Source organism: Populus euphratica, unplaced genomic scaffold (genome assembly GCF_000495115.2).
Source record: "Populus euphratica unplaced genomic scaffold, PopEup_1.0 scaffold590.1, whole genome shotgun sequence".
Lineage (NCBI taxonomy): Eukaryota > Viridiplantae > Streptophyta > Magnoliopsida > Malpighiales > Salicaceae > Populus > Populus euphratica.
In genome coordinates, this window is record NW_011500118.1 from 289,459 (window position 1) to 314,371 (window position 24,913).

General features: G+C 31.1%; 1 protein-coding gene across 2 annotated transcripts; it reads right to left on the reverse strand.

Moving 5' to 3' along the window:
- Positions 1-13,763: 13,763 nt before the first annotated feature.
- On the reverse strand, positions 13,764-19,800 carry LOC105110007 (cleavage and polyadenylation specificity factor subunit 3-I-like). 2 transcript variants are annotated; one of them, XM_011004900.1, is made up of 6 exons: positions 19,494-19,800; positions 19,041-19,208; positions 18,779-18,876; positions 17,162-17,207; positions 16,934-17,083; positions 13,764-15,535 (listed from the first exon to the last, which is right to left on the reverse strand). In XM_011004900.1, exons 2-6 carry the CDS (start codon positions 19,191-19,193, stop codon positions 13,889-13,891), a joined length of 2,094 nt encoding a protein of 697 aa, XP_011003202.1. In that variant the 5' UTR covers positions 19,194-19,208; positions 19,494-19,800; the 3' UTR covers positions 13,764-13,888. The 2 variants fall into 2 exon arrangements, with proteins under 2 accessions (XP_011003202.1, XP_011003203.1); XM_011004901.1 differs by having other exon boundaries at positions 19,041-19,224.
- Between the last annotated feature and the right edge of the window lie 5,113 nt (positions 19,801-24,913).

The window sequence follows — 24,913 nt, forward strand, 5'->3', positions numbered from 1 at the left end:
TTTCGAGTGAATTTGGTCATAAATAAAAGTAATGAATCATCTTTTATACCTACCGTAAATAAACATCTCTCTACTTCTCTCTCTATTTCTATTTTTTTCCATAGTAAAACAAGTCTTCCATTTTCTATTTCCATTTTAATAATGGTAAAAGCTGCCTACTTAAAAAAAAAAGAATTAATATATAGTTTATACATCTCAAATATATTGTAGGGTTTTCGTTGGTTAGAGGATGCATAATATGAATTTTTATCTAACTAGCATGAATTGTAGTCGCCTGGCCTGGTTAATTAAACAAGGAATTATTTACTATACTCGAAGATATATTATTTGATTTCACTTAAATATAAGATATATAGATAAAAAATTTAATTTATTCAGCTTAAATTAGAGAGAGAGAAAAGTTTAAATATGTTTAATAAATAAGTGTATTTTTCTTTTTATTGTTAGTAGACAATATACTAACAGTAAAAATGTAGCTCAAAATCTTGACGCTTCACACCTGTGTTCTTGAATGAGGATAGTGACCGACAATAGCTCCAGAAACGTACTGGGAAGGGGAAATGACACAGAAATTCAGGCCCAGCCTCGTTTCCATGACTGCCAAAAACGTATTTTGGCTCTACCCTTACGTGTAGCATGATTCTGAAATACAAGGAGTTGTGTGCTAAGAAATAAGGTAATGGAGACATGATAGATCCTGTCCACCAGAGCGTGGCAGGCAAGCAGGCAGCTACGCTCAGGATGCTTTCATTCCAGATCGTCAGGGCCTTCGGTTTCTCGCTCGATGCATGATGAACAGTGGATACCTGGCGTTCTCTTGCGCTGGTTTTGAAATGATTCAAGATCTGGAATCAAAGCGTTGCTATGCCAGACTCTATTTTTCTCGTTACATAGTAATTCTATTCATTATGAGAAGCATCAGAAAGAGACTTCTGAACTCAGAAATGTCATTTGTCAAAGAAAAAAACTGATAAAACATATTTCTGTGAGGAAAAAAAACACCGATATATTGCTGATAAACATGATTGTGAATATTTTTGAAAGTATTTTTATAATAAAATGCATTAAAATATATTTTTTTTTATTTTTAAAAAATTATTTTCAGCATCAGCCTATCAAAACAATTTAAAATATAAAAATACAATGAAATCACCAAGCAGAATATGTTTTTTTTGTCACCGAGCAGAATCCAGTCTATTAGGGTTTTGCATTTATTTCCTTCAAAGAGTTCAATCCTCCTGCTTTTACAGGAAACCTGCAGCTAACATTTTGAAGAGTGAAGCCTAATTTACGGATTCTGCTCACCTGAAGTTGCTTCCTTCTCTTTGCGAGGCCCAAATGCCAGTAAATCGGATATTTTGAAGATACTGGACTTCTGGTATCATGTTAATTTTTCTACATTCAATTGATTTCATTTTGCTCATGAACGCACCAATTGAACTGGAGCTAGATGTAACCGCCGCCGGTGAAGATTTCTTACCTGCATGTGAACCTGTTCAGGTGAGCTTTGATATTTTATACACAATGTTTTTTAGGTGTTTTGTATAAAAAAAATGGTTGAAAATTAAGTATTTTGGCATAAAAAAAATTATGGTTTGAATTTCTAGTGATCCTCTAATTGCCTGAAATTGGTTCTGCTTATTTTTTCTCAAAAAAATCTTCCCCTGAAAAAAAACAAAACTCAACCTGTGTACATAGGGTTGGGTTAAATGACCCACGCACCTGTACTTTTTTTAAATCTAAATACACTGAGTTTTTTCATCCATTAATTCTATATTTTTTCTTTTAAATTTATTATTTGATATTAAATTTATATTAAATTTTTTATTTATATTTTCTAATAGAATATGATTTGTTTTTTTTTAAGTTTAGATAAGATCTCAATTTTTAAAAAAAAATTATAAGGCATTCTTTCTTTATAGCTCAATTTATTTTTTTATTTTATTTTTATTCAGCCTCTTTGCTCCGGATATCTTTTTTATTATCATTTTATTAAATAAAATATTGGTTTAAATAAACAAATTTGTTAAATAAAATCGAGTCTATAACTTATATTTCAGGATCAAATATTTATATTCATATCTATCTTTCAACTTTTAAATTTAATCTTTAATTAAATATTGTTTAGTTTTTAAATGATTTTCATATAAAATGATTTTTTTTAAATATGCACAACACTGTATAATGATTTTCTCATTTGATTTTATTCAATTATTTTTATATGTGTATCTATTTATATTATCTTTTGACTGAATAAAAGTTTAATTCTAATAAAAAAAGTTATTAAATATAACTAAGTTTATGACCGTGATGCAATATTAAATATCTTAATTTGTATCTATTTTTTGATATTTTTATTTTAATATTTTGTTATTGTTAATGATTTTTTTATTTAGATTTATTGGCATAAATAATTTTTAATTTATTAACTGAAGATAAGCAAAAGGTTTCAATTCATAATCATAATTTTTTATGTTAAAAATTACATTGGAAAAACTTAAATATTTTTTTTGTTAGAGAAATTATTTAATAATGAAGTTTTAAATATGTTTTTGTTAAAGAAATTATTTGATAATAAAATACAAGTAAGATAACTAATATGATCTAAAGAAACAAATACAATCAAATTGCTATTCAGATCAGTTTACCTAAAATCTCAATCCACCAAACTTTGATGAGTTTAATTCAAACACGTGGCCTTTCACGCCTAAAACTATGAATAAAAAATAAATTAAGGTTATTAAAAAATCAAATAATCATGTCCCTTAAAAACCTTAAAACCAAAACTTTTTAACCTAGCGGGGTATAAAAAAGCTAAGTCTGTATTAGGGGTGAGCATTTTCGGTTCGGTTCGGTTTTTATCTAAAAAACTAACCAAAATCAAATTTTAAAACATTTAAAAGTTCAAACCGGAACCCAACCGGAATCGGTTCAAACCGACCGGTTTCAGTTCGGTTCGGTTCGGTTTTTTTACAAAAAAAACAGAAAACCTGTCTTATTTTCTTTAAGGCTTTTTTGGGCTTTCTAATGGGTTTTTTAATGGGCTTTCTGATGGGTTTGTAATTAATGTAAATATTATCTAATTTTGTTACAAAATTCTATAATATATTTAATTATTTTTATAACTAAACATTTATTTATATTAAATTATTAGTGCTAATATTGTGTTTAATATGTTGCAAGTCTTTATAATATTTGTGTTTTGAACTTCTCATGCATCAAAGTTTAAATAACACACACACCAAATTAAAATTAAAATTACAAAGCATTGCCTTCAAAAGGGCTTAAAAAAACAACAAATAACATTGCCATAAAAAATAAAACACCTCATGCAAAAAATATAAATCTTCATTGTGCATATCATCCCAATCAAAAAGCACATCAAGATGACAAGAACATTGCACTTTGTCACTTTGATTCTGTAATACCGTTGATATCAAAACCTGAAAATCAAGATATAAAATTATAACATGATAAAATAAATTGAAATATGTAAAAAGAAAAAATAGTATTTTACCATCAAAGTAATTTTTGAACTAATTATCATCAGTTACTAAATGTAACTTTCCTCCAAATTCTACAAAATAAAATTAGACATGTTAGATGATTGCAAACAATTTAATTAATAAATTACAAAATAAAAGGTGCAAGTTTCTTAAAAAAAAATTACCTGACTCAAGATTTTCATAGGTTTCAAGATCATTTATCAAGCTTCTAATATCAGTAGGAATTGATCCATGATGCAACCAATTTTGACAACAAATGAGTGCTTGAACAGTTGCTGGAGATAGAGAACTTCGAAATTGATCAAGTACACGACCACCTGTACTAAATGTTGATTCAGAAGCCACTGTGGATATAGGAATAGCCAGAACATGTTGTGCAACCTTTGAAAGTATCTTATATTTTGAAGCATTACTTTTCCACCAACCCAAAATATCTAACTTATCATCATTAGGATCCTCACAACCATCAATCAAATACCTCTCAACCTCTTTTTTATTTTCCACACTATCCACCTCCTGCAAATGTCTTTTGAATCGAGCCAAAGTGTTAACATCCACATCCGCATTCACATCATCAATAGCACTAACATTCTGTTTATGCTTATTATTATCCACCACTTCATCAATTTTCAAATAAAACTCATACAAGCTCGTCAAAGTATCTTTCACCTTATTTGTTAGCAATTGTGCTTTGTCATAATCATACAAATCACCAAAACAAAAATTCACATATTTCAACTTCAAACGTGGATCTAAGACATTAGCTACATATAACAAAAAAATTTGATTTACTTCACAACCCCAATACTTCTCAAACTTTAACATCATATTCATCGCCATTCCACTTAAAATACTATCTTTATTTTTACACAATTACAACAAATTTGTATGCATATAAATCAATTCATTGAAGAAAGAATTTGATGTGACATGTAATGAACCAGAAAATCTCAATGTAACTATATAAAAGATCTTTAAGAACTTAACCAAAGTTCTTGCATTTTCCCAATCCTCCAAACCAGGTGGTCCCATGTTTTTTTTATTCCCCTTTGAATCAACCTCCAAAAAGTAACTCATATACCTAGGTTCCTTTTCACCTAACCTCACAAACACCTTTTCAAACTTTTCAGTAGCTTCTAGCATAAGATAAGTTGAATTCCATCGAGTTGCAACATCTAAACACAATGATTTCTTACACTCTATATGCAACTTTTCAGCACACTTCTTAAATGCAAGATGTCTCGACGGTGAAGATCTCACAAATCTAATTGCATTTCGAATCTTAACTACTGAAATATTAATCTCTTTCAAGCCATCACATACAATGAGGTTTACAATGTGTGCACAACATCTAACATGCAAGTGCTCATTTGACAATATATTAGTTGGCCAATCTTTCATCACATTCTTTAAATATAAAATGGTCACATTAGTAGAGCTTGCATTGTCTAATGTAATAGTCAATAGTTTATCAATCCCCCACTCCAACAAACAATTCTCAATAACTTGGCCAATTGTCTCACCCATATGATTGGAAACTTGACAAAAATTAAGAATTCTTTTATGCAAATTCCAGTCATTATCAATCCAATGAGCTGTTAAACACATATAATTAATATTTTGGATTGATGTCCATGTGTCTGTTGTTAAACACAATCGTTGACCCTTAAGAGTTATTCTCAATCTATCCTTCTCTTCAACATAAAGTTTCAAACAATCTCTCATAATTGTAAAACGAGAAGGAATGTCAAATCTAGGTTGCATAGTCCTAGCAAACAATTTAAATCCTCGACCCTCCACAAAATTAAAAGGCAACTCATCAATTATAACCATCTTTGCTAGTGCTTATCTACATTCATCATAATTATAACCTATTGCCTTAAGACTTCCCACATTTTGTTCTCCCAATTCACCCTTCTCTATCTTAGGTTCTAATACCAAAACCTTTTATTTCTTATCAACTACAAAAGGAAACTTCTTGCACACTTTTAAATGACTCCACATATTACTTGTGCCATTAACAATAGTATGACATGCATAATGTTTTCCACAATAATTATATTCAACTCTAGGGGCTTTAAGATCAACATCAAGTTTTGTAAAGTGATCCCAAATTTGTGACTTTTTTCTATCTTCAACATTTCTTTTCCTAGATGTAAGGACTTCAGGTTTTTTACCTTTTGTATCTGTGGTGGATCCTGCATTGGTTGATTCTATGTTAGTTTTTGAAGTTGGAGAAGTGGTTGATGTTGGTGTTGTGCTCGTGGATGAAGCATTTTGAATTTGAATATTTTCCATCTGTTATCACAAAAACATGTTAAAACTTAAAAACCCATAATTTATAATAGACTTAAATGTACTAAAATTCAAAGAAATTATCAAACTAATAGAATTCAAAGAAATTATCAAACTAATAGAATTCAAAGAAATTATCAAACTAATAGAAACTTAAATACATATACGTAGATTTTAATTTATAAGAAATCAAATGGATAGTTAGTTTTAAGGATATGGATTGCTCTTTTCACTGCATAAAGTTGGCATGCAGCAAAGACTAGAAAAGACTAACTCTTTTTGTGAGCCAAAGTGCTAATGTATATTACTACTATATTTTTTAATTAAAAATATATTAAAATATTTTTTTATATCAGTATATTAAAATTATAAAAAAATACATAAAAATATATCAATTTAATGACTAGCACAAGAAAAAAATTATGAAATTTAATTTAAAAAATAGATTATAAAGCAAAAACAACACTAGCTAAATACAAAAATGATTTATTAAATACTTAGCCATGTACACATGCAGGGAAGGGGCTTTAATATTAACATGGTCAAAGTTTGATAAGATGTAATATTCTTAATTCTTTAACATTAATGATTCTAACTTCCATCATCGATGATGATACCTCATGTGTGATTATACTGATAGGATTGAAGTCATGTCAGAGAACAGCTGAAATTGATCAATCCAAAATTCTATTTAATTGCTTATAATCGAGCCCAGCTATTTGTAAATTAAAATCTACAAATTAAAATCTATGTACATGCATCTAATCTTGGAAAGGATCTGCTTACTTACTTCAGTTCCAAAACATTGTTCTATCAGAAACAACCCAAATCTACAAGAAATAAAATAATAAAAAACAAAACACAAACATCATGAATAAAAATCCAAATTTATATTAAAAAACCTTAAAAAGCTAAAGTCTTTTAATCACTAAAGCACGTAAAGATCTAGCCTATGTGAAATCAAGAGTTGCAATGAACAGATCTTGAAGTGGTGGTTAATGATTTGTGCTTTGATTTACATAGAGGATTTTGGGTCAAATAAGATTTTGAGGGAGCGGCTGCAAGGAGTCTAGGTTAATTAGGTTTTAGAAATTAGAAAGTGTTTTTTTTCATATTTATAGTACCCCTTAAACAGAACCGGTTTGGTTCGGTTGGGGTTTTACTGGTTTCTAGTTTCGTAAATCGAAATCGAACCGAACCGAAAATTTTTATAAATTTTTTTTTTAAATCGGTTTTTTTTTCGGTTCGGTTTTTTTGATTGTTTTTTTCTCGGTTTACTCGATTTCTTGGCTTTTTTGCTCACCCCTACTTGAAAGCAACCCATACCCCTTCTTTCCAAGGTTTCACCACTTAATTTATGTGTGTTTGGCAACGTGATTAGCCATGTTTATTTTAGAATTTTAAAAGTATTTTTTTCATGTTATTAAATTATTTTGCTGTGTTTAATGTTAAAAATAAATTTTAAAAATAAAATTAAAAAAATATTTTAATGCATATCCAAAAACAAAAAATAATTTAAAAAATAATATTTTGTAGCAAATGAACTTGTATGCTCTTATTTTTTTTTTATATTAACGTGGATGCTTAAGCCAGCTTATGCGCACCACGATTAATTCCACAGACCCTGAAGTTAACGATCATGTAAGCCTTCAATAACTATCATATGAGCAACCAAGAACTCGAACCTGAGACTATAGAGGAGCAAACCCCTTAATCTTAAGTTTTTGCTACTTGGCCACCACCTAGATATACTTGAAATACTAGTACATTGAACCCACCCTTCTCATGTACAGTCCCGACGACCCTTTTTCGGTCATGTTGGTGCCATATGCCAGCCATATGCAGTCTTGCAAAATCTAATTTACCACATCTTGGAAAAAAAAGGGCAAAGCTACTGATCCAAAAATTAAAAATTAAAAATAAAAAGAACAAATCAAGGATTACGCATCTTGTCACACAACTTACAACTGAAGTTAACCTAAAATAGTAGTTTGTTTGGTTTCTATGAAAAAAAAAGGGACAATTATGTACTAAACACATCAGTGATTCAGTTAATCTGCCTGTAAATGCTTTGTGCGTTATACTAGCATGTAAGATTCGGAAAAAGAAGATTATTCTTTAATTTCTCCCAAATAAACCAAGAGAAAGAGTAGCAGCAACAAGTAAAAAGAGATAACATACCTGTTCACATAGCTATATTAATATTGTTAGAAGACAAGAAAATACCAAACTCCTACTTTTATGACCTTTGACTCCTCTCCTTTGCGACTTTCAAACCCATTATAGCTCCACCGTCACGCTGTTGTGTTTCTGTGGAGAAGATATCCTTGGCTCGTTTGGAGCTCATATCATTAGATGCAGTAGCTGCGGTTACTGGTGGAGCGGTCGTGATTCCAGCTTCTAGAAGGGAAGATGAGATGTTTTGGTGGTCAATGAGATGCTGATGCCTGATGACAGTTGCTGCCATTGCTACTCGGGTAGGAGGTAGCAACACAAAAAATATTAGTAAAAAAATTAAAAAAATGAAAATAGGGATAACACTAAATAAACACCATTGAATAGAGAACTCAAATCAATGGTGAAAGAATTGATCGGGTTATAAACATGGTTTTTAAATCCAATTTGGAGATTGATCGAAACAATAATCAGATTATAAATTAAGTGATTCAACTTAAGTTAATCATGAAATATATATATATATATATATATATATATATATATATTACAAGCTATATAGAAAACCATGAAGATATAGTGGGTGTAAATAAGCTTAAATTCATATATTTTAATAAATAACATGCACACAACAATTCAAAAGTATTGTACGCATTAAAAATCAATCTGTGATAGAAGACCTTCACATTTTAAAAAAGTAGATATATGAAAATTGCAAATCAAAAGAAAAGAAAATGAGAACCTTCTAAGATTTCAAGTACCAGAAAGAATTTAAGGAAAGACATTCTCGGACTATGTCCAGAAAAATCAAACAAAATATGTACAGCAAGGTCAATCCCTTAATTAATGAATATAAATAAGGAAAAAATAAGGAATTGAAAACAAAATCAAACTTGATCTGTTACTAGAGTTAAAAGGTTAACCCGGGTAATGGATGAACAAATATTGGCTAACATATATTTAGTGTATGTTAGGATCATGAGTAAAGAAATTACCATGTATTGGCTAGCATACATTTAGTGCATGTAGGATTCCAGGAATGGGATTACTTTGCATCGACTCTTACGAGGTGATGATGATACCAGTGAAATTGGTATCGGTAATATGTTAAGTGGAAATGATCATGGTTGATCTTATGAAATCTTGAATGGAGGTTAATAATAGAAAAGGAAACAATTTTTAGTAATTGAAGGAGAAAGAGTTTCTAATGAAAACCAAAATAGAGAAGTGAATAAAATATGAATGCATGTTTGCCTTTTTAAATTGTTGAATAATTGTGTTGCTATATTATTGTAATTTTCATGTTTCAATAATATGTATTTTGTTTCAGGACCATTGCATGCATGATGAGAGTAGATCATAGCTTATGTTCACTTTCTATAGTATAGGTTCTAGAGAGTATACTCTTGTATTTTGTAATATTACAACTTTTATATAACTTAATTTGGATAATTGAGGTTTAAACTTGAATAGATGAAGTTAATTATAAAATTCATATAATTATGTTTCATGTATGCGTGTTTATCTCATTTATTTTCCTATAATGATATTTGTTGTTCAATGCATGTTATATATGTTGTGGTTGTGATGATGATGATGTTTGTGGGATTAAGACCCAAATTGATTGGGTCGTGATTGAGTTATGAGATGTAAGATATTAAAAGTGTAAATAGGGTATATGTCGATAACTTGGGACCTTTGGCTATAGAGGAGACTTTGCCAAAATTTCAGTGGAAATTTCAGATGACTTTTATATGAGAATTGAAAAAAAAAATTACTCGTATTTTTACATACCAAATCTTAGGAAAGTAACTAAAAACATATATGAAAGTGTGGAGTATTACAACATAACTATTTGTAGTCTATGTTTGATTTGATTGAATATTTTTCTTAAGATTAATATCTTAGATTTGCAACAATTATTAACCTTAATTGCTTCACAAGTTTAGATATCACAACTCCAGTTTTGATAGCAAACCTAGCAATAGATTGGTTAGAATAATAACTTAGAATCCATTTTAATATTCAAACTATGTAAGCATAGAAAATAAACATCGAAAAACAAATATACTCATCATATAAACTGAAAAGAAAACATAAAATAGATCTCATAGTTCTTGAAATTCAAAGGTTTCTATGTCCTTGCAACCAAGAAAAACAACTTAGCCTTGCATGTTTATTAAAAAAAAAAAATCAAGAGAAAAGATGAATACATGATTTTGGGTATACAAGGAAAGGGTGAAGTTTTTCTTCTTTTTCTGGCCACCCCTCCCTTCTTTTCTCTCTTTATTTTTATTTAATAGAAAACCATAATCCCTACTTTCCTACAAATTAGTCCTTTGCTAAGTAGACAATTTACATTTAAGTAGTGCAATATGTATTTTTCTAAAATAAGAAGAAATAGTCTTGTATAAAATCTTTAAGCTTTGACTTTTGACTTAGATAAGTAAAATTGCCAAAATAAAGAATTTAATGTCAGTTTGGATGTTCGAGAAGTAAATTGAACTTGTTTCTTCATAATGTCTGCTGATAGAATTTATGAGTTGTGTTAGAGAAATCACATTTCTTATATAAGTTATTTTTTTTCTTTTAAAACTTGGTAGGTTGATAGGTCTTTGAGTCAAGAATCCAAAACAATCAAGTTTGCATCAAATGGACTTCTCTAACTCAAGATATTCAAGTCGAAATGGTCAAAAGTCAACACTAATAGAATGTGAGATTTGTCTTTGAAGGCTATGATTTCCATGCTCTTTCTTCTTGTTTTTTTTTTCTTGCCATATATGTATGGAAAAGTATGGATGTTAGCTTAATAATGTTACTGAAATCACTTTATTTTGACCTCTAGAGCTCAATTTTTGCACAAAATATTGATCGAAGGTCAAATCTATCAATGTTTAACATGGGCTAAAATATGGTCTGAATTGTCCCCAATTTACGTCTTTTTGAATCTTACATCTAAAAGTACCTTCAAAACATAAAAAAAAAAAAGAATATCAAGGCATTTCATGTATTAAACATAGGCAAAATACTAGGCAAATATGAATAAAACTATCGAATAATATGATTGTGTTAATGATAGGAACCCAGTGTTTCTAAATTAGTTTTGGAAGCATCTATTTACTCAATAAAGGGTTGAATTGTATTTATTTACTACCTAGCATTCCCAGACTAATGGGCAAACACAAACAATCAATAAATGCCTAGAAAACTACTTGAGGTATATATTAGATGCTAATACTAGTCAATGGTCTAAATGGTTATCCTTAGTTGAATAGTGGTACAATACACATTATAATGCTTTTATTAAATCTACACTATATGAAATACTTTACGATCATATGCCTTCTATTCATATTCTTTACTTGCTAAAGGATTTTGATAGTGAAGTTGTGGATGCATTTCTCGTATAAAAGGAAGATATGTTGAAATATATCAAAACTAATCTCAAGGTGGCACACTATAGGATGATCCAACAGGCTAACAAGAAAATAAATGAAAGGATGTTTGTTATTGGTAACTAGGTTTATCTTAAATTATAACTGTACAGATAAAGGTTAGTGGTTACAAATGAATCACACAAACTATCATCTAAATTCTATGGTCCATATCAGGTAATTGAATGTATTAAGATAATGGCTTAAATGCCTACCCTTATTGCCATAATCCACCTAGTTTTTCATGTATCACAATTAAAAAAGCATGTGAAGTGTAAAAGAGTATACAAAGATATACCTCAACTACATGCTATCCTAACACCCTAACCTCAAGCAATATTGAATAGAAGAATGGTAAAGCATCATAATCGTGCAGCCACTCAAGTCCTGATCTTATGAAAGAATTCACCTCTAGTTGGAGCCATGCAAGAGTTCCTTAAAGAGTTCTCTCTAAGGTTTCTAATATTTCCCCTTGAGGACAAAGGTATTTTTACAGAAGGAGAATTGTTATGTGAATTACTAAATAAAAAAAATGTAAAAAAAAAGAGAGTTAGGGTTGATTGATTCAAAAAAATAATCAATTCACTTTTAATTAGAAAAACAAGGGAAACACAACATTTCACTTATCCACTTCAACAAAATGTTTTGTTTTTATTTTAAGTTTTATTTATCACATCTTCAACGTAGTGTTTTATTTTTATTTATTAGTTATAATAGTTGCCACGAGATAGCTTATATTAAAGGAATAGTACTGTTAGACAATAGTACCGTATATATAAAAATATTTTTTGTTGAAAAAAATTATGATGAAATTAGTTTCTCTCTCCCTCCTCTCTCGTCTCTTTCTTCCTCTTTATTCTTCTCTCTTCTTACTTATTACTGCCAATGGATAGCATACTATATGTTATTGTTCTTCTTCACTAAACTCTCTTAATGTTCTTTAAGCAAATTGTTGTAGAAATCCAACTCACTATAGCTTCTTAATGTTCATGTTTAGGGCTATATATATATATATATATATATAAAAAAAAAAAAATATGACACCTTAAACCAATAAGAATATGTTATATGGGTGCGGGTATTATCATGCACACTACTGGATGCATTCATAAATTTAACTATTTAAAAGCAAGCTATAGTTCTGACTGACCATAAAAATAAAATTCTTAACATGCAAAAATTTGAATCCCTCTTCGTAAATAGCAAATTATAGAAATCATTATTAAAATCTTAGAAAAATAAAATACAAAATAGAACACAATAACTAAATTATTATAAAAAAAACTAAAAGGCATCAATTTTAAACTTAAGTTTTTAAATTTATAACACTGTAGATTGAAATATTATTCCAATGTCTAAGCTTTTATTCACAAAACTTAAATATGTTAATTTTAAGGGTGTTTTGTATTGTTAAATTCATTAAGGGAGGATTGGTCTTCACATAATTTTTTAACACAATTTAATAGCTTTTTTACCCTTACAGAAAAATGATATATACCTATCACTTGAAGGTATTTTTAGCGTTTCAGCTATAATTATACAATGAATTCATGAACTTACCTTTTGAAGACAAGAAATAAAAAAGACGTTTAATGACAATTATGTATTTTTCTTTTGATTTTTTGGATAATTCTCAAATTGAGAAAGAGGCTCCTGCATATTTTACTAATTATATAATATTATTAAAATTATTGAAATGAAGGCATGTGAGGGCCTGGCAATCTGCGCATTCAAGATACAAGAGCAAATAGTGGTTTTCAAGGCGGCGATGGACTCCTCTAGTCGTTACCTACTGGACCAAGTGGCACATGCTTCTTCTCCACCTCTGATTCATCGTTAATGGCGTTGCTTTCTCTCTCTCCTTTTCTCTCTCATCTAAGCTGGTAAAATAACCGAATCACAGATTCCTATTACCAGAGATGTATCAATCAATCCCATAATTTAAACCGTCAACTGAACTTCAAGAATAAAATCAAGTCATGAAAGCAACTCGCATGGAAACAGTGGTTACAAATCTGACTATTTAGAACTTATATGCAACCAACATTCAATCATAATATTAGAAACTGACTTTTTTGAATCACAGATTTAGAATCTGACTGAACTAGCAATTAATCCTGCATTTCAAGAATAAAATCATGTCACGACAGCTATTCTCACATAGAAAAAATGGTTAGAAATCTGACTATTTACAACTTGCACGCAGCAAATATTCAATTTTATTTTTAGAAACTGGTTTTTTAAAGCATTAATTTGAAATCTAACTATCCCTTGGTAGGATAGGTCCATACTACAGCAATGAGAAAAATCATCAAGGCACAAGACTAAAATAATAGGCAACCTCAAGGCAGAATGCATTCAAACATAAAGTTACTACGGAAACAGAGGATAAATTAGAAATGAGTGCTCAATAGAAACAAAATCTATTCTCGAAGGTCAGAACCATGTTGAAACAAGACGGAAAAGGAAAGAGAAAAGCTAAGATGCAGGGTGCGGGAGCGGGATTGGCCTCACAGCACTTTGAATTCGCCTAAATGCTGTCCTAACTCGTTCCTTGAGACCTTCATTCTCACTCTCAACATCCCCACTCTGTTTGTCAAGCTCTGCCACATTCCCATCGACACTTATGACCAGCTTCCCGTTCTCTCCAAGTTTCACATCTCCAAAAAGTGAAACAAGGAAGGCATAAATCACTTTCTCTGCTATTTTCTCATTTTCTTCCTCAGATTTTATGTCCTCTGACTCGACAATTACCTTAGGAACCTCCCGGCTGATGTTCAAAACCAAAGCTACAATTGAATCAGACACCATATCACTTATGGGGTCAGCAGTCCAATGAAGTGAAATATGTCCATCAGATTCTTGTTTCACTGTTACCAGCTCGTGCACTTGCAATGTTGGAGACCCAGACTCCTCGTCAGTTCCAGACTCCACACTCTCATAAATCTGCTCAAGCCTGTGCTTTATCACACCAAATGCACCAGAAAATGGAATGGTAATCCTCTGAGTAATATTTCCAGTTGACAGTTGTGAGAAGACATGGAGATCTCCAGGTGCCATGATTTGATAAGTGAAGCCCTTCTTCACCAGTATACCACTGACAGTTTCACCAACATCCGGGGTCCTTTCAGCCAGCTTTCCAATGGTTTTTGCCATTTTTTCAGAGTTGAAATACATCTCAACAGACTGGCAATTCTTTGGGGTGATTATCTTGGTGTTGCCGTCAGCAAATTCTGTGATAAGTTTCTGTTTGAGCCTTCCCATTTCATTGGCTTCTCCATGAACAAGTATAATGTTAGGAGGCATGAGCTCTTTCAAAAATGTACTTGTCTGGGCATAATCTGCATGGGCAGAGAACGAGATGTAATGGACCTGCATGTTGAGTGGTGCAGTCAATCCATTCATGAGCTGTACCTCCTTTGGCTCATTAATGATTTTCTTAGCTAGGGTCCCTTCAACAACATATCCAGGTAAAACACAAGCATTTTTCTTATCAGAGCACCACATATCAAACAACTGCCTTGACAAACCGCTCTGCAGTCCTCCAGGACTTGCCATAACCACAGATGGCCCTACATCCGGAAAATTTTCAATGCTATTTAACGGTGATATATGCTTGAATTTGAAGGGGTTTGAATTCGCAAACTGATTCTGGATCCTTTCATTCATAGAAAGAATGTATGTCTGGTAAACAGTCATACACCTTTTTGCAAGGGGAGAAGCATAATATATGGGAATGTTGTGAAGCTCAGGATGGTTTGACCAATACTCATCAAGGATCAAAAGGAGTTCTTGAGCTCGGCCAAGAGCAAATGCTGGAATTAGAACACGACCACCTCGAGAGATGGTGGAATGGATAACATCAGTGAAGCGCTTCTCCCGAAGGTGTCGAGGTTGATGGAGTTGGACACCAAAGGTAGATTCAATTATGCATATGTCTGGAGAGAATTGTGGCATCTCAGCAGCACGAAGATGCCGATCTTCTTCACGTGAATAGTCTCCAGTATACAGCACTCGAACACCAGCAATATCTACCATGAACATGGCAGCGCCAAGGACATGGCCAGCAGTGTAGCACCAAAATTTAATGCCATTAACATCCACAGTCTGATGGAAGTCAATAACCTGCAATTACAAAAATCATTAATGAAATGAAGGACTTTTAAGTTAAACAGAGGATGATAAAGGAACATTAAAAGTAACCCCATAATAAGGAAAATAAGACCTGGCAAACAGCAGCAGATCTGCTCACACAGAATGACCAAAATGCAAACACATGCACCCAACCTTGACAAAAATGTCAGGTCAGGGATTAGGATTAACAGTCCATGTATGAATAGAAAAACATATAAAAGAGATGTCCTCACGTTCCCTCTGCAATCTCTCAATGGTTTTGACCACTTGCACTCATATATCGTGATTGTGCTACAAGGATGGAAATAAAATTACAAGAAAAAAGAAATCCTAACTTTGAATTCGTTCCATAGAATTGTATTTTCAGAATACTCCCAAAACTTAAATACCTACTTTTTATTATTATTTCATAATTGTGAAAACATCCTTTAATCAGCCCAAACATTAACTCATATGGATCGGTCACGGACAGATTTATCAAATTAAAATGCCAAGCATAGCTTAATGCTTACCAAAAGAGATGCTATATTGAGAACAAGATAAGCAACTACCATTTTGGAATAAGCACCCTTTCTTTCGAACAAACAAGGGAAAAAATAAATAAATTTTCATCCAGTTGTTACCAAACCTTTCTGCTTAACTGTACTGGGGCAGGGGCCCTGTATGCCAACCAGAAGGTTCCCACTTCGCTGACAAAATTTTCCTTTATCGACATTTTTTCTTTGTTGAATTACTGTTATCTTATTACTAATCACTAAAATATTACATGTGCAGGAAGATAAAGAGTGGGATGGCACCCGCTATAATATGACCCAAACTCTCATAGTTCAAGAAAGATACATGGCTGTCAACCACAACTACTTGAATATGCTCTTTGATTAATCAGGCAATAGAGTATTACAAATGCAACTTAAGTGTGGAATCAACTTAGATTGATCAGTACTGGAAAAAGAAAGGCATAACTTAATTATCACATGCATATAAATTGGTCCTAAGTTTCCATGTGAAACATGCAAGCCTCAAATGAGAAGCCAACAACTAACAATGCCAAACTCAAACAGACTGAAAGCTAAGAAATCCATAGAGAGCAAAATTCACAACACCAAATGCAAGATTGAAACACTTTAAATTCCAGAAGATGCAGACCTTTCATCTAGAGCAATTAATTCAACATGGATAGGAGGTGATAAAGAAGAATAACCAATAAGCTGAATTCCTGGGCCCCTGACTTTGGGACCACAACATAATGCCAAGCCAAATATAATAAACAAAAATATTTCCAAGCTATTGCTTAGATGGAAGGCAAACAAAGTGGATCAAGTTTCTGGAAGAACAAAAAGGTTGCGGATAGATGCAAACAAATGAATGCAAGAATTCATAAACACAGACCTCGATTTTATCCATTGAGCAGTTTATGTCTTTCTCATCAAACAACATATCTTCCACTGAAACTTTGCTCACTTTTACATAATCAGTCAAAAGCAACTTGTAGATAGCCTTTGTGGCATGAGTCATGAAAACTCGACCTCTGAATGTGGTCTGATAAAGAGCGAACATGTTAGATCGATCCTAGTGAAAGATACAATAACTTTGTAGAAATCAGTAAAAAAAACAAACCTTCTCAAGAAAATAAGGTAGGGATGCAGCATGATCCAAGTGAAAGCTGCAAGCAGAAAGCATCACTCCCAATGATTGATGAGAAAAAACTAGAGAGGCCTAAAAATTTTGATTGAAAAAGTAACGATAGATAACAAAAACTAAATTAACAAATATAAAAAACACAGTACTGATTTTATTTGTTTAAAAAAATCGAAGAGGCCCTTATGACTTCATTAATGTAACAGAAAGAATTCTCAAAAAAAGAAAAAGAAAAAAAAGAAACTAAGCAGAGTTTCCTGACACCTTAAATGAAATTTCAGCAAATGGAGCATATTTATATCCCAACCAATGTGATACAATGATTTTTCATTATTTTCATTTTTTTGAATCATTGCATAATATGCAATCACACTAATATTCAACATAATTAATTAGTAGAAATAATTTATATTCTTTTATTGTTTTGCTTTCTTGTTGAACACTTTATGATATTTAATCACATTTAAAAAAAATTTATTATAATATAGCATGGATAATCAAGATTTTCCTAATGATTTCTTCAGCCGGAAAATGGATTGCTTTCACTCCCCAACTGCATGCATTTTCAGCACTGTTCTATTGTGGTTCCCATCATAAGCAATAAACCACACGAGCGCATACCTATTTCTTAGAAGATCACTCATCTTCTTGCAACAAGGAGCATGTGAATAATTAAAATATAGATATCAAGAGTCTATGACACTTCAGATTCCAACAAAACTTTATCAGAAATCTCATTACATCTATACTTCTCTACAACTGCATAGATCCAGTTAAGAGTAAAAAGTTCCCAGCACACATCAAGAACACTACTGATAATTTTTTATAGAGGTAAGAAAGTTCAGGCTGCCCTCTCTTGTTGACAAAGCATCAAGTTTAAGTTTCACTGTTTCAATTTATATTATTGTCAATTCCAGCATCATAAGAGACTTGGCTAACTTCTACTGATGAGGAACCTAGCCACTGCCTATCAAATGGCCATGATAATGCAAGTTTAAGCACCTAAGGAACTGCATCATGCAGTTTTTCTCACGATATTTAAACTCCTTCCCAACTTGTATTGTCACAATAAAATCTTCCCAAATATTACACCAAAATACCCTAACACTAACTTTCTCAATACTTGTATATCTGACTTCTGAGCTCAGTGTTCTCTAATTCTGAAACAATTTCATGTTCTTCCTTGGACAAGTTGATCTCTCGCAGCTAAAAATCTTCCCAAATATTGGACCAAAATAACCCAACACTAACTTTCTCAATACTTGTATATCTGACTTCTGAGCTGAGTGTTCTCTAGTTCTGAAACAATTTCATGTTCTTCCTTCGACAATTTGATCTCTCGCAGCTAAAAATTTCATGCAATCTTACTACATTATCATAGGAGATATCTCTTCAAAGTATTCTTTTGACAAGAAAATGAACAAAAAAGAAAGCAAGCAAGGTCAAATCAAGGGAGCATTCAGTGAGAGAAAAAACTAGCATTTACGAAACTAATAGTGAGACACAAAATATTGCCTCATGGAATGGAAAATCAATATACATACATAAAATAGCCAAGCAAGGAGAATTAGCAAGAGAAGGTGAAGAAATGCATACTGTGTAACGAGAAGTACATCAATAGTGGAAGGGTCAATCTCATCGAAGTAAGGCAAAGCAGCCATACCCGAATAAGCCAGATGAATTCCACAATCAAACTAACACAGGCATAATTCGACAACAAAAACATAAATTAATAAACAAAATAAATTCATTGAATTTGATCCAGCATAATCAAGAATTACCAATAGTAAATTAGTATAAAATGGCATAATTGAAAAACAACAAAATGCGTAGAGGGAAGGATGGAGGGAAGCAATACCAATACTGTCTTGCCTTTAAATGACATGTAAACACAGGATCGACCCACTTCATTTCCAGCACCTAAAGGGGTTAGAGTTAGCTGATCCCCTCCTTCTCTTGTTACCGGTGCATCCCTTCTTTTTAGTGACTGGGATTGCCCTGTCGATGCCATTGTTGCGTTCTTCAGCTGCCCGAAAACCAAACTGTATTTATGTCTCTGTTAGAAAAACTCCTATACAGCTAATCCCACTCAGCTTCTGATTTGTAATGATTATATAAAATAAGAGAATACAACTTACAAAAGTTGACTTAAAGCTTATAATGTTTATAGCGATTCAGTTAATCTGCCTGTAAATGTTTTGTTTGTTATACTGGCATGTAAGATTCAGAAAAAGAAGAGTATTCTTTAATTTCTCCCAAATAAACCAAGAGAAAGAGCAGCAGCAGCAGCAAGCAAGGAGAGATAACATACCTATATTAGTATTGTTATAAGACAAGAATATACTAAACTCCTACTTTCATGACCTTCGACTCCTCGCTGCTGTGCTTTTGTGGACAAGATATCCTTGGCTCGATTGGAACGCGTGTCGTCGGTTGCAGCAGCTGCGGTTACTCGTGATTCCGGCTTCTGGACGGGAAGGAGGCTGGAGGAGATGTTTTGGTGGACAGTGAGATGCTGATGGCAGTTGCTGCCGTTGCTGCCCGGGGGTGGGGGATTTTTTTTCCCTCGTGAGTTTCTTTTCTTGGGATGTGTGCTTTTTTAATTCTCTCTCTCTCTCTTTTACAAAATGGACAGAGTAAAACAACACAAAAAAATATTAGTCAACAAATTGAAAAGTAAGAATTAAACAATTTTTTTCAGCTTAGTTTTTATATTTATTTAAAACATACAAACAGGATAATGTTGAATAAACATCATTAAACGAGCTAAAATTATCAACGATAAAAAAAAAATTAATCAAATTATAAATAACATTTTTAAACACAATTCAAGATCAACAAACACAATAGTCAAATAATGAGTTAGGTAACTCAACTCAAGTCAACTTTATATATATATAAAACCATGAAGATATAGCGAGTTTAAGTAAATTTAAATTTAATTATTTTAATAAATAACATCCTTGTACTGTATCTACAGCAATGAAATAAATTATATACATTAAGATTAATCCCTTAATTAATGAATATAAATAAGGAAAAAACAAGGAATTGAAAACAAAATCAAACTTAACCTATTATTAGAGTTAAAAAGGCTACTAGGATTTTGCAGATGTGTAGTAAGTTGATTCCGACTTTCCACAATCTGAGCCATCAGAAACTTTCCTACGAGCACCCTAAAATTAGTTGCTTCTACTTAGCATTTCCAATGACATGCAGATGAAATTAAGCAAGAACACCTTACAAGCTATGCAATTGTATCTTATGAGCTTCCTAATTACATCAGTGGTAGTGGGTTAGAAAAGAGAAGCATGTTCGGTGAAGGAAAAATGAGAAGATGAGCAAAGGTGAACTTTTATTCTCTTTAGGGTGTTGCTATTCGTGTTGAAGACTTTAATCCCTTTATTCATATTCAAAATGTGTCGTTTAGAAGAGTCATTTATCAACTAAGAAAGTTGAAGAAACAAATGACTACGTAATAAAAAGTCATCATCGATAAAACAAAAGCAATCAAACAACAAGGTTTGAATGTGTGCACAACTAGAGGATATAGTTATACTTATAGTTTTTTATCCTTAAAATAACTAATCATAAGTCAAAAATCAACTAAGGATGATCAATACAAGAGGAATTTAATAGACCTTTTTATATAATACCAATATATGTATAGGATTAGGATTCCTTTTATAAGTAGGATTCAAAGCCTGTAACAGTATAAATAAGGTTGGATATTATTATAAATGATAATCATCCCTGGAGAATTTAGGACTAAGTTTTGTCTTTTATTTTTAATTTCTATCTTTAATTATTGTGCTTGTTTACTTTTTTATTTAGCATGCATTTTATTCCATAATTGTCATACATGTATATATTGGATATGTATTTGTGCCTTCACACATAATATACTGCATTGTTTAGAGAACATTGACATAATCAAAAGATTGATGCTTTATTCTAAGTGCAGGAGTGTTGAAGTAATAAATAACCTGGTAAGACCAGGGTCAAACCATAGAGAGGTGAACTATATAAAATTATAAACAACAAATGAAAAGCAGTTGAAGAGAACTTTAAAATGTGATATTGATATGCGTATTAATAAAAAATAAATGCAATTGTTAAGGTTAGAGAATCCACTAATAGTATTAAAAATAAGTATAATATAAACTCTTTTTATTAATCAACTGGAAACCACATACAAAGAAGGTTCTAATCGGATGATTTATCATTAATAGTTCATTATAAAATTTTAACATGCTTATATTAATTATCTTATTTTAGTAACACCATATTTTTAAATATTGTCAGGAATTCATAATATTAACTTATATTAACAATAAATCAAGTTCGTTTCATAACACAGGTGTCGGTTATACCATACAAAAGCTATAAAAATGCCCAAGTATTTGTTATACCAAGGGTTGCACAACACAAATCTAGATTAATCATTTAATAAGGTATTAAGAATTAATAAGATAAAAAGATAAGACATGTTAATAACAAACTCTTGGATATAAGTATTGAAGTCCATGTTAAGTTTATATTATACATATTCTAACATCATTAGTAAAACTTTTTCACCGTGACATAATAAACTTAGCTAAACATTATGAAGAAAAGAAGCATAAATAAATTAGATAAGAACATAGTTATGATGAAAAGCATAAACAAGAGATTAATACAAGCAAAACTTAATCATTACAAAAATACAAAGAAAGAAAGCAAGAATATGATCTTGATCTGAAAATCAGGATGTCTAAATATATGGCAAATGCCTATTTTTATAGGCTAAAATTTAAAACTATTGATTTAATAACTAATTATTGAGTGGGTGGCCACCTCTTGACTTAATGATAACCATTATCTTTTTGTCTATCATTGCTAACGTTAGAATTTGAACAGATAGTCTTTATAAAAGTTCTAGGAATTTGTCTTAGTTTTCTAACAAAATAAGAATGAGCTCATTTGGACTTCTAGAACTCGAGATATGGGCTGAGCACCAAACATTGTCTAGGCTGCAGGACAGATTCCGACTTCACTTTTAATGCTACAATTTAAACTTGAAAATGACCTATTTAAATCTTGAACTCTTCATGAATGTTTTAGATCTATGTCTTAACTTTCCATCCATATAAATCAAACCTAAATACATGTTCTACAACTCTAGTTATGATCCAATAACCGAATGATATTGTAGTTTGAATTGAACCAACATCTTTTTTTTTAAACTTAGTCATTTTTTTGTCTTTTTAATTTTAATACTTAAACACATAAATCAATCCTTTAAATTGTGAGATATGCTTGCAATTAAAATGAGCATTTACAATAAATTAAAGATATCTTATATTATCAGACTTATTATTATAAAACATGCTTAAGTTAGGGAATTTAATGATACTGTAAGTGCAATATGATGATATAAAACCTTGATAAAAATACACTTTTAATTACTAATCAAACATGCTGCTTTAAGTTAGGTGAGAAAGTAATGGTACCTCAAAACCACCACACCATCACTATTTTTTACTATCACTCTTTAGTGTATTTTCTTAATAAACAAAACCAAAACCAACCCAACAACTAATATTATAAGAAACATTAAATTAGTAAAAGGCTAGAAACCACCAAGAATAACCTGAATCAAAGATTCTAGATTTTTTTCAGAGATTACATTGTTAGGTACAAGAAGTGTCTTGGAGTGAATGTGTAGAGTGTAGGAGTGAGTTTTGAGGGTTCTAGATATGACCATGTATTCTTTTAATTTTGTTGTATGATTCTTCATTATCCGTTATAATATATTTGTTCTTTTCCTCTAACAGCCTATTTTATAAAGAGAGGAGAATTAGGAAGGGAAGCATTACAAAAACAAAATGTACCAGAAGATTTCACAATAAATTTGGTCACAACTAAAGTCATTAATCATACAAGAAAAAAATAGTGAAAAACAAGCAAAACCAAAACTCAGCAATAACTCAAAGCGATCAATTTTGTAATAAGAAATGGATCACTGGGACTTGATGTTATGGTGCTTGGCCAAGATTGACATATCATAAATGAGCTATCTTTACTTTTCTATAAAATAAATCATACTCACATGAAAGTGCTACCATGCATGTGTTATGTACATTATTGAAGAAAGAACATGCACGAAAAAAGGGGTTAGGATTGATTGAAAAAAAAAACAATCACTATAATTTTAATTAGAAAGACATGGGAAAACATAAAGTTTCGCTAACCTGCCTCAACACAATATTTTGTCCTTGTTTTAAGTTTTATCTATCCCATCTTTAGTGCACTGTTTTATTATTGTTTACTAGTTATAATTATTGCCACACAGTGGCCTAGACTAAAGGAATAGTATTGGTAGACAATAGTACCTCATATGTAAAAAACATTTTTTGTTGTAGAGATTAGCAGAAAAAATTATGATGAATTAGTTCTTTTCACTTGCTCTTCTCTCGTCTCTTTCTTCCTCTCTTTTTTTTTCTCTCTTCTAGCTCATTGCTGCCATTGAATAGCATATTGTACCTTAATGTTCTTCTTAACTAAACTCTCTAGGTACTTTTCAAGTAGGAGTTTTGGAAATTCAACTCACTATTGGTGGTATCAGAGTTCCTTGTCTTTGGATAGATGAAATGTCTTTTGAAACTCGATCCCATCTAAAATGAATGGGGTATTCTCTATAATCTATTACCAAGGATCAGGCTAAAAAATATAAACACATGCTAAAGATACTGGATTCTTACAATAAAAATCTAGAGAATCTTTGTGTTTTTCATCTAGGCAGGTCATCTAGTACAACGAAATCACTTTGAAAAATTCTTATATTTTTCACCACTTTGAAAAATCTCTGCATTTCTCATCATTTTAAAAAAATCTTCGTGTTTTTCACTTAGGCAGGTAGCCTACTACAATAAGACCATTTTGAATTTTTTTTGTATTTTTTACTTTGAAAAATCTTTATGTTTTTCACCTAGGTAGGTCATACATTCAAATGAGACCAACCTCATAAAATTTTTTATTTTCTCTAGGTAATGTCACCTGTGACAATTTGACCATTTCAGAATCTCTAAATTTTTAAAAGAAAAATTTTCCAGTTTTTACTCTAAATGCACTTTATAGCCCTCATAATGATTCATCATTTCTTAATATGATGAGTCCATTATCTCTCATTCTTCCTTTTCTTCTTTAAAACACTTACTATCTAAAGTTTCTTATGAGACTTGTTATTATAAGCATTGTAAAGAGGAGGGCAACTATCATAACCCAATTATGGGTTATTACTCATAATTTATTTTTTTACAATAGAAATCAAAAAATAAAATAAAGGCTGACAATGTGGAGAAAGTAGGCCGAAAAATCAAGCTGTAATTTTTAGAGGAAACTTTAAAGCCTAATTGCACCCTATTATGCCTAAAATGAAGGAAAATGTAAATTAAAGGCCAAATTAAATGATGATTGGATGAATTTACATAAAAAATAAATCCAATGATGTAATTAAATTTTTAAAGGCCAATTTGAATTTTAATTATGTTTAAGAATTAATTTAGGTTTAATTGAAGGATTTAATTAAGTGCAGGGACTTGATTATACTTTGAATGGGTCAAATTAATTTTATTTAGGGATTAATTGGTGAAAATTAAGTTAGGGAGCCTAATTTGGGCTTAATTGAGAAAATTTAAATTTTAAGAGACCATATTTAAATGTTTTTTCAAGTTAATTAATTGAAATTCG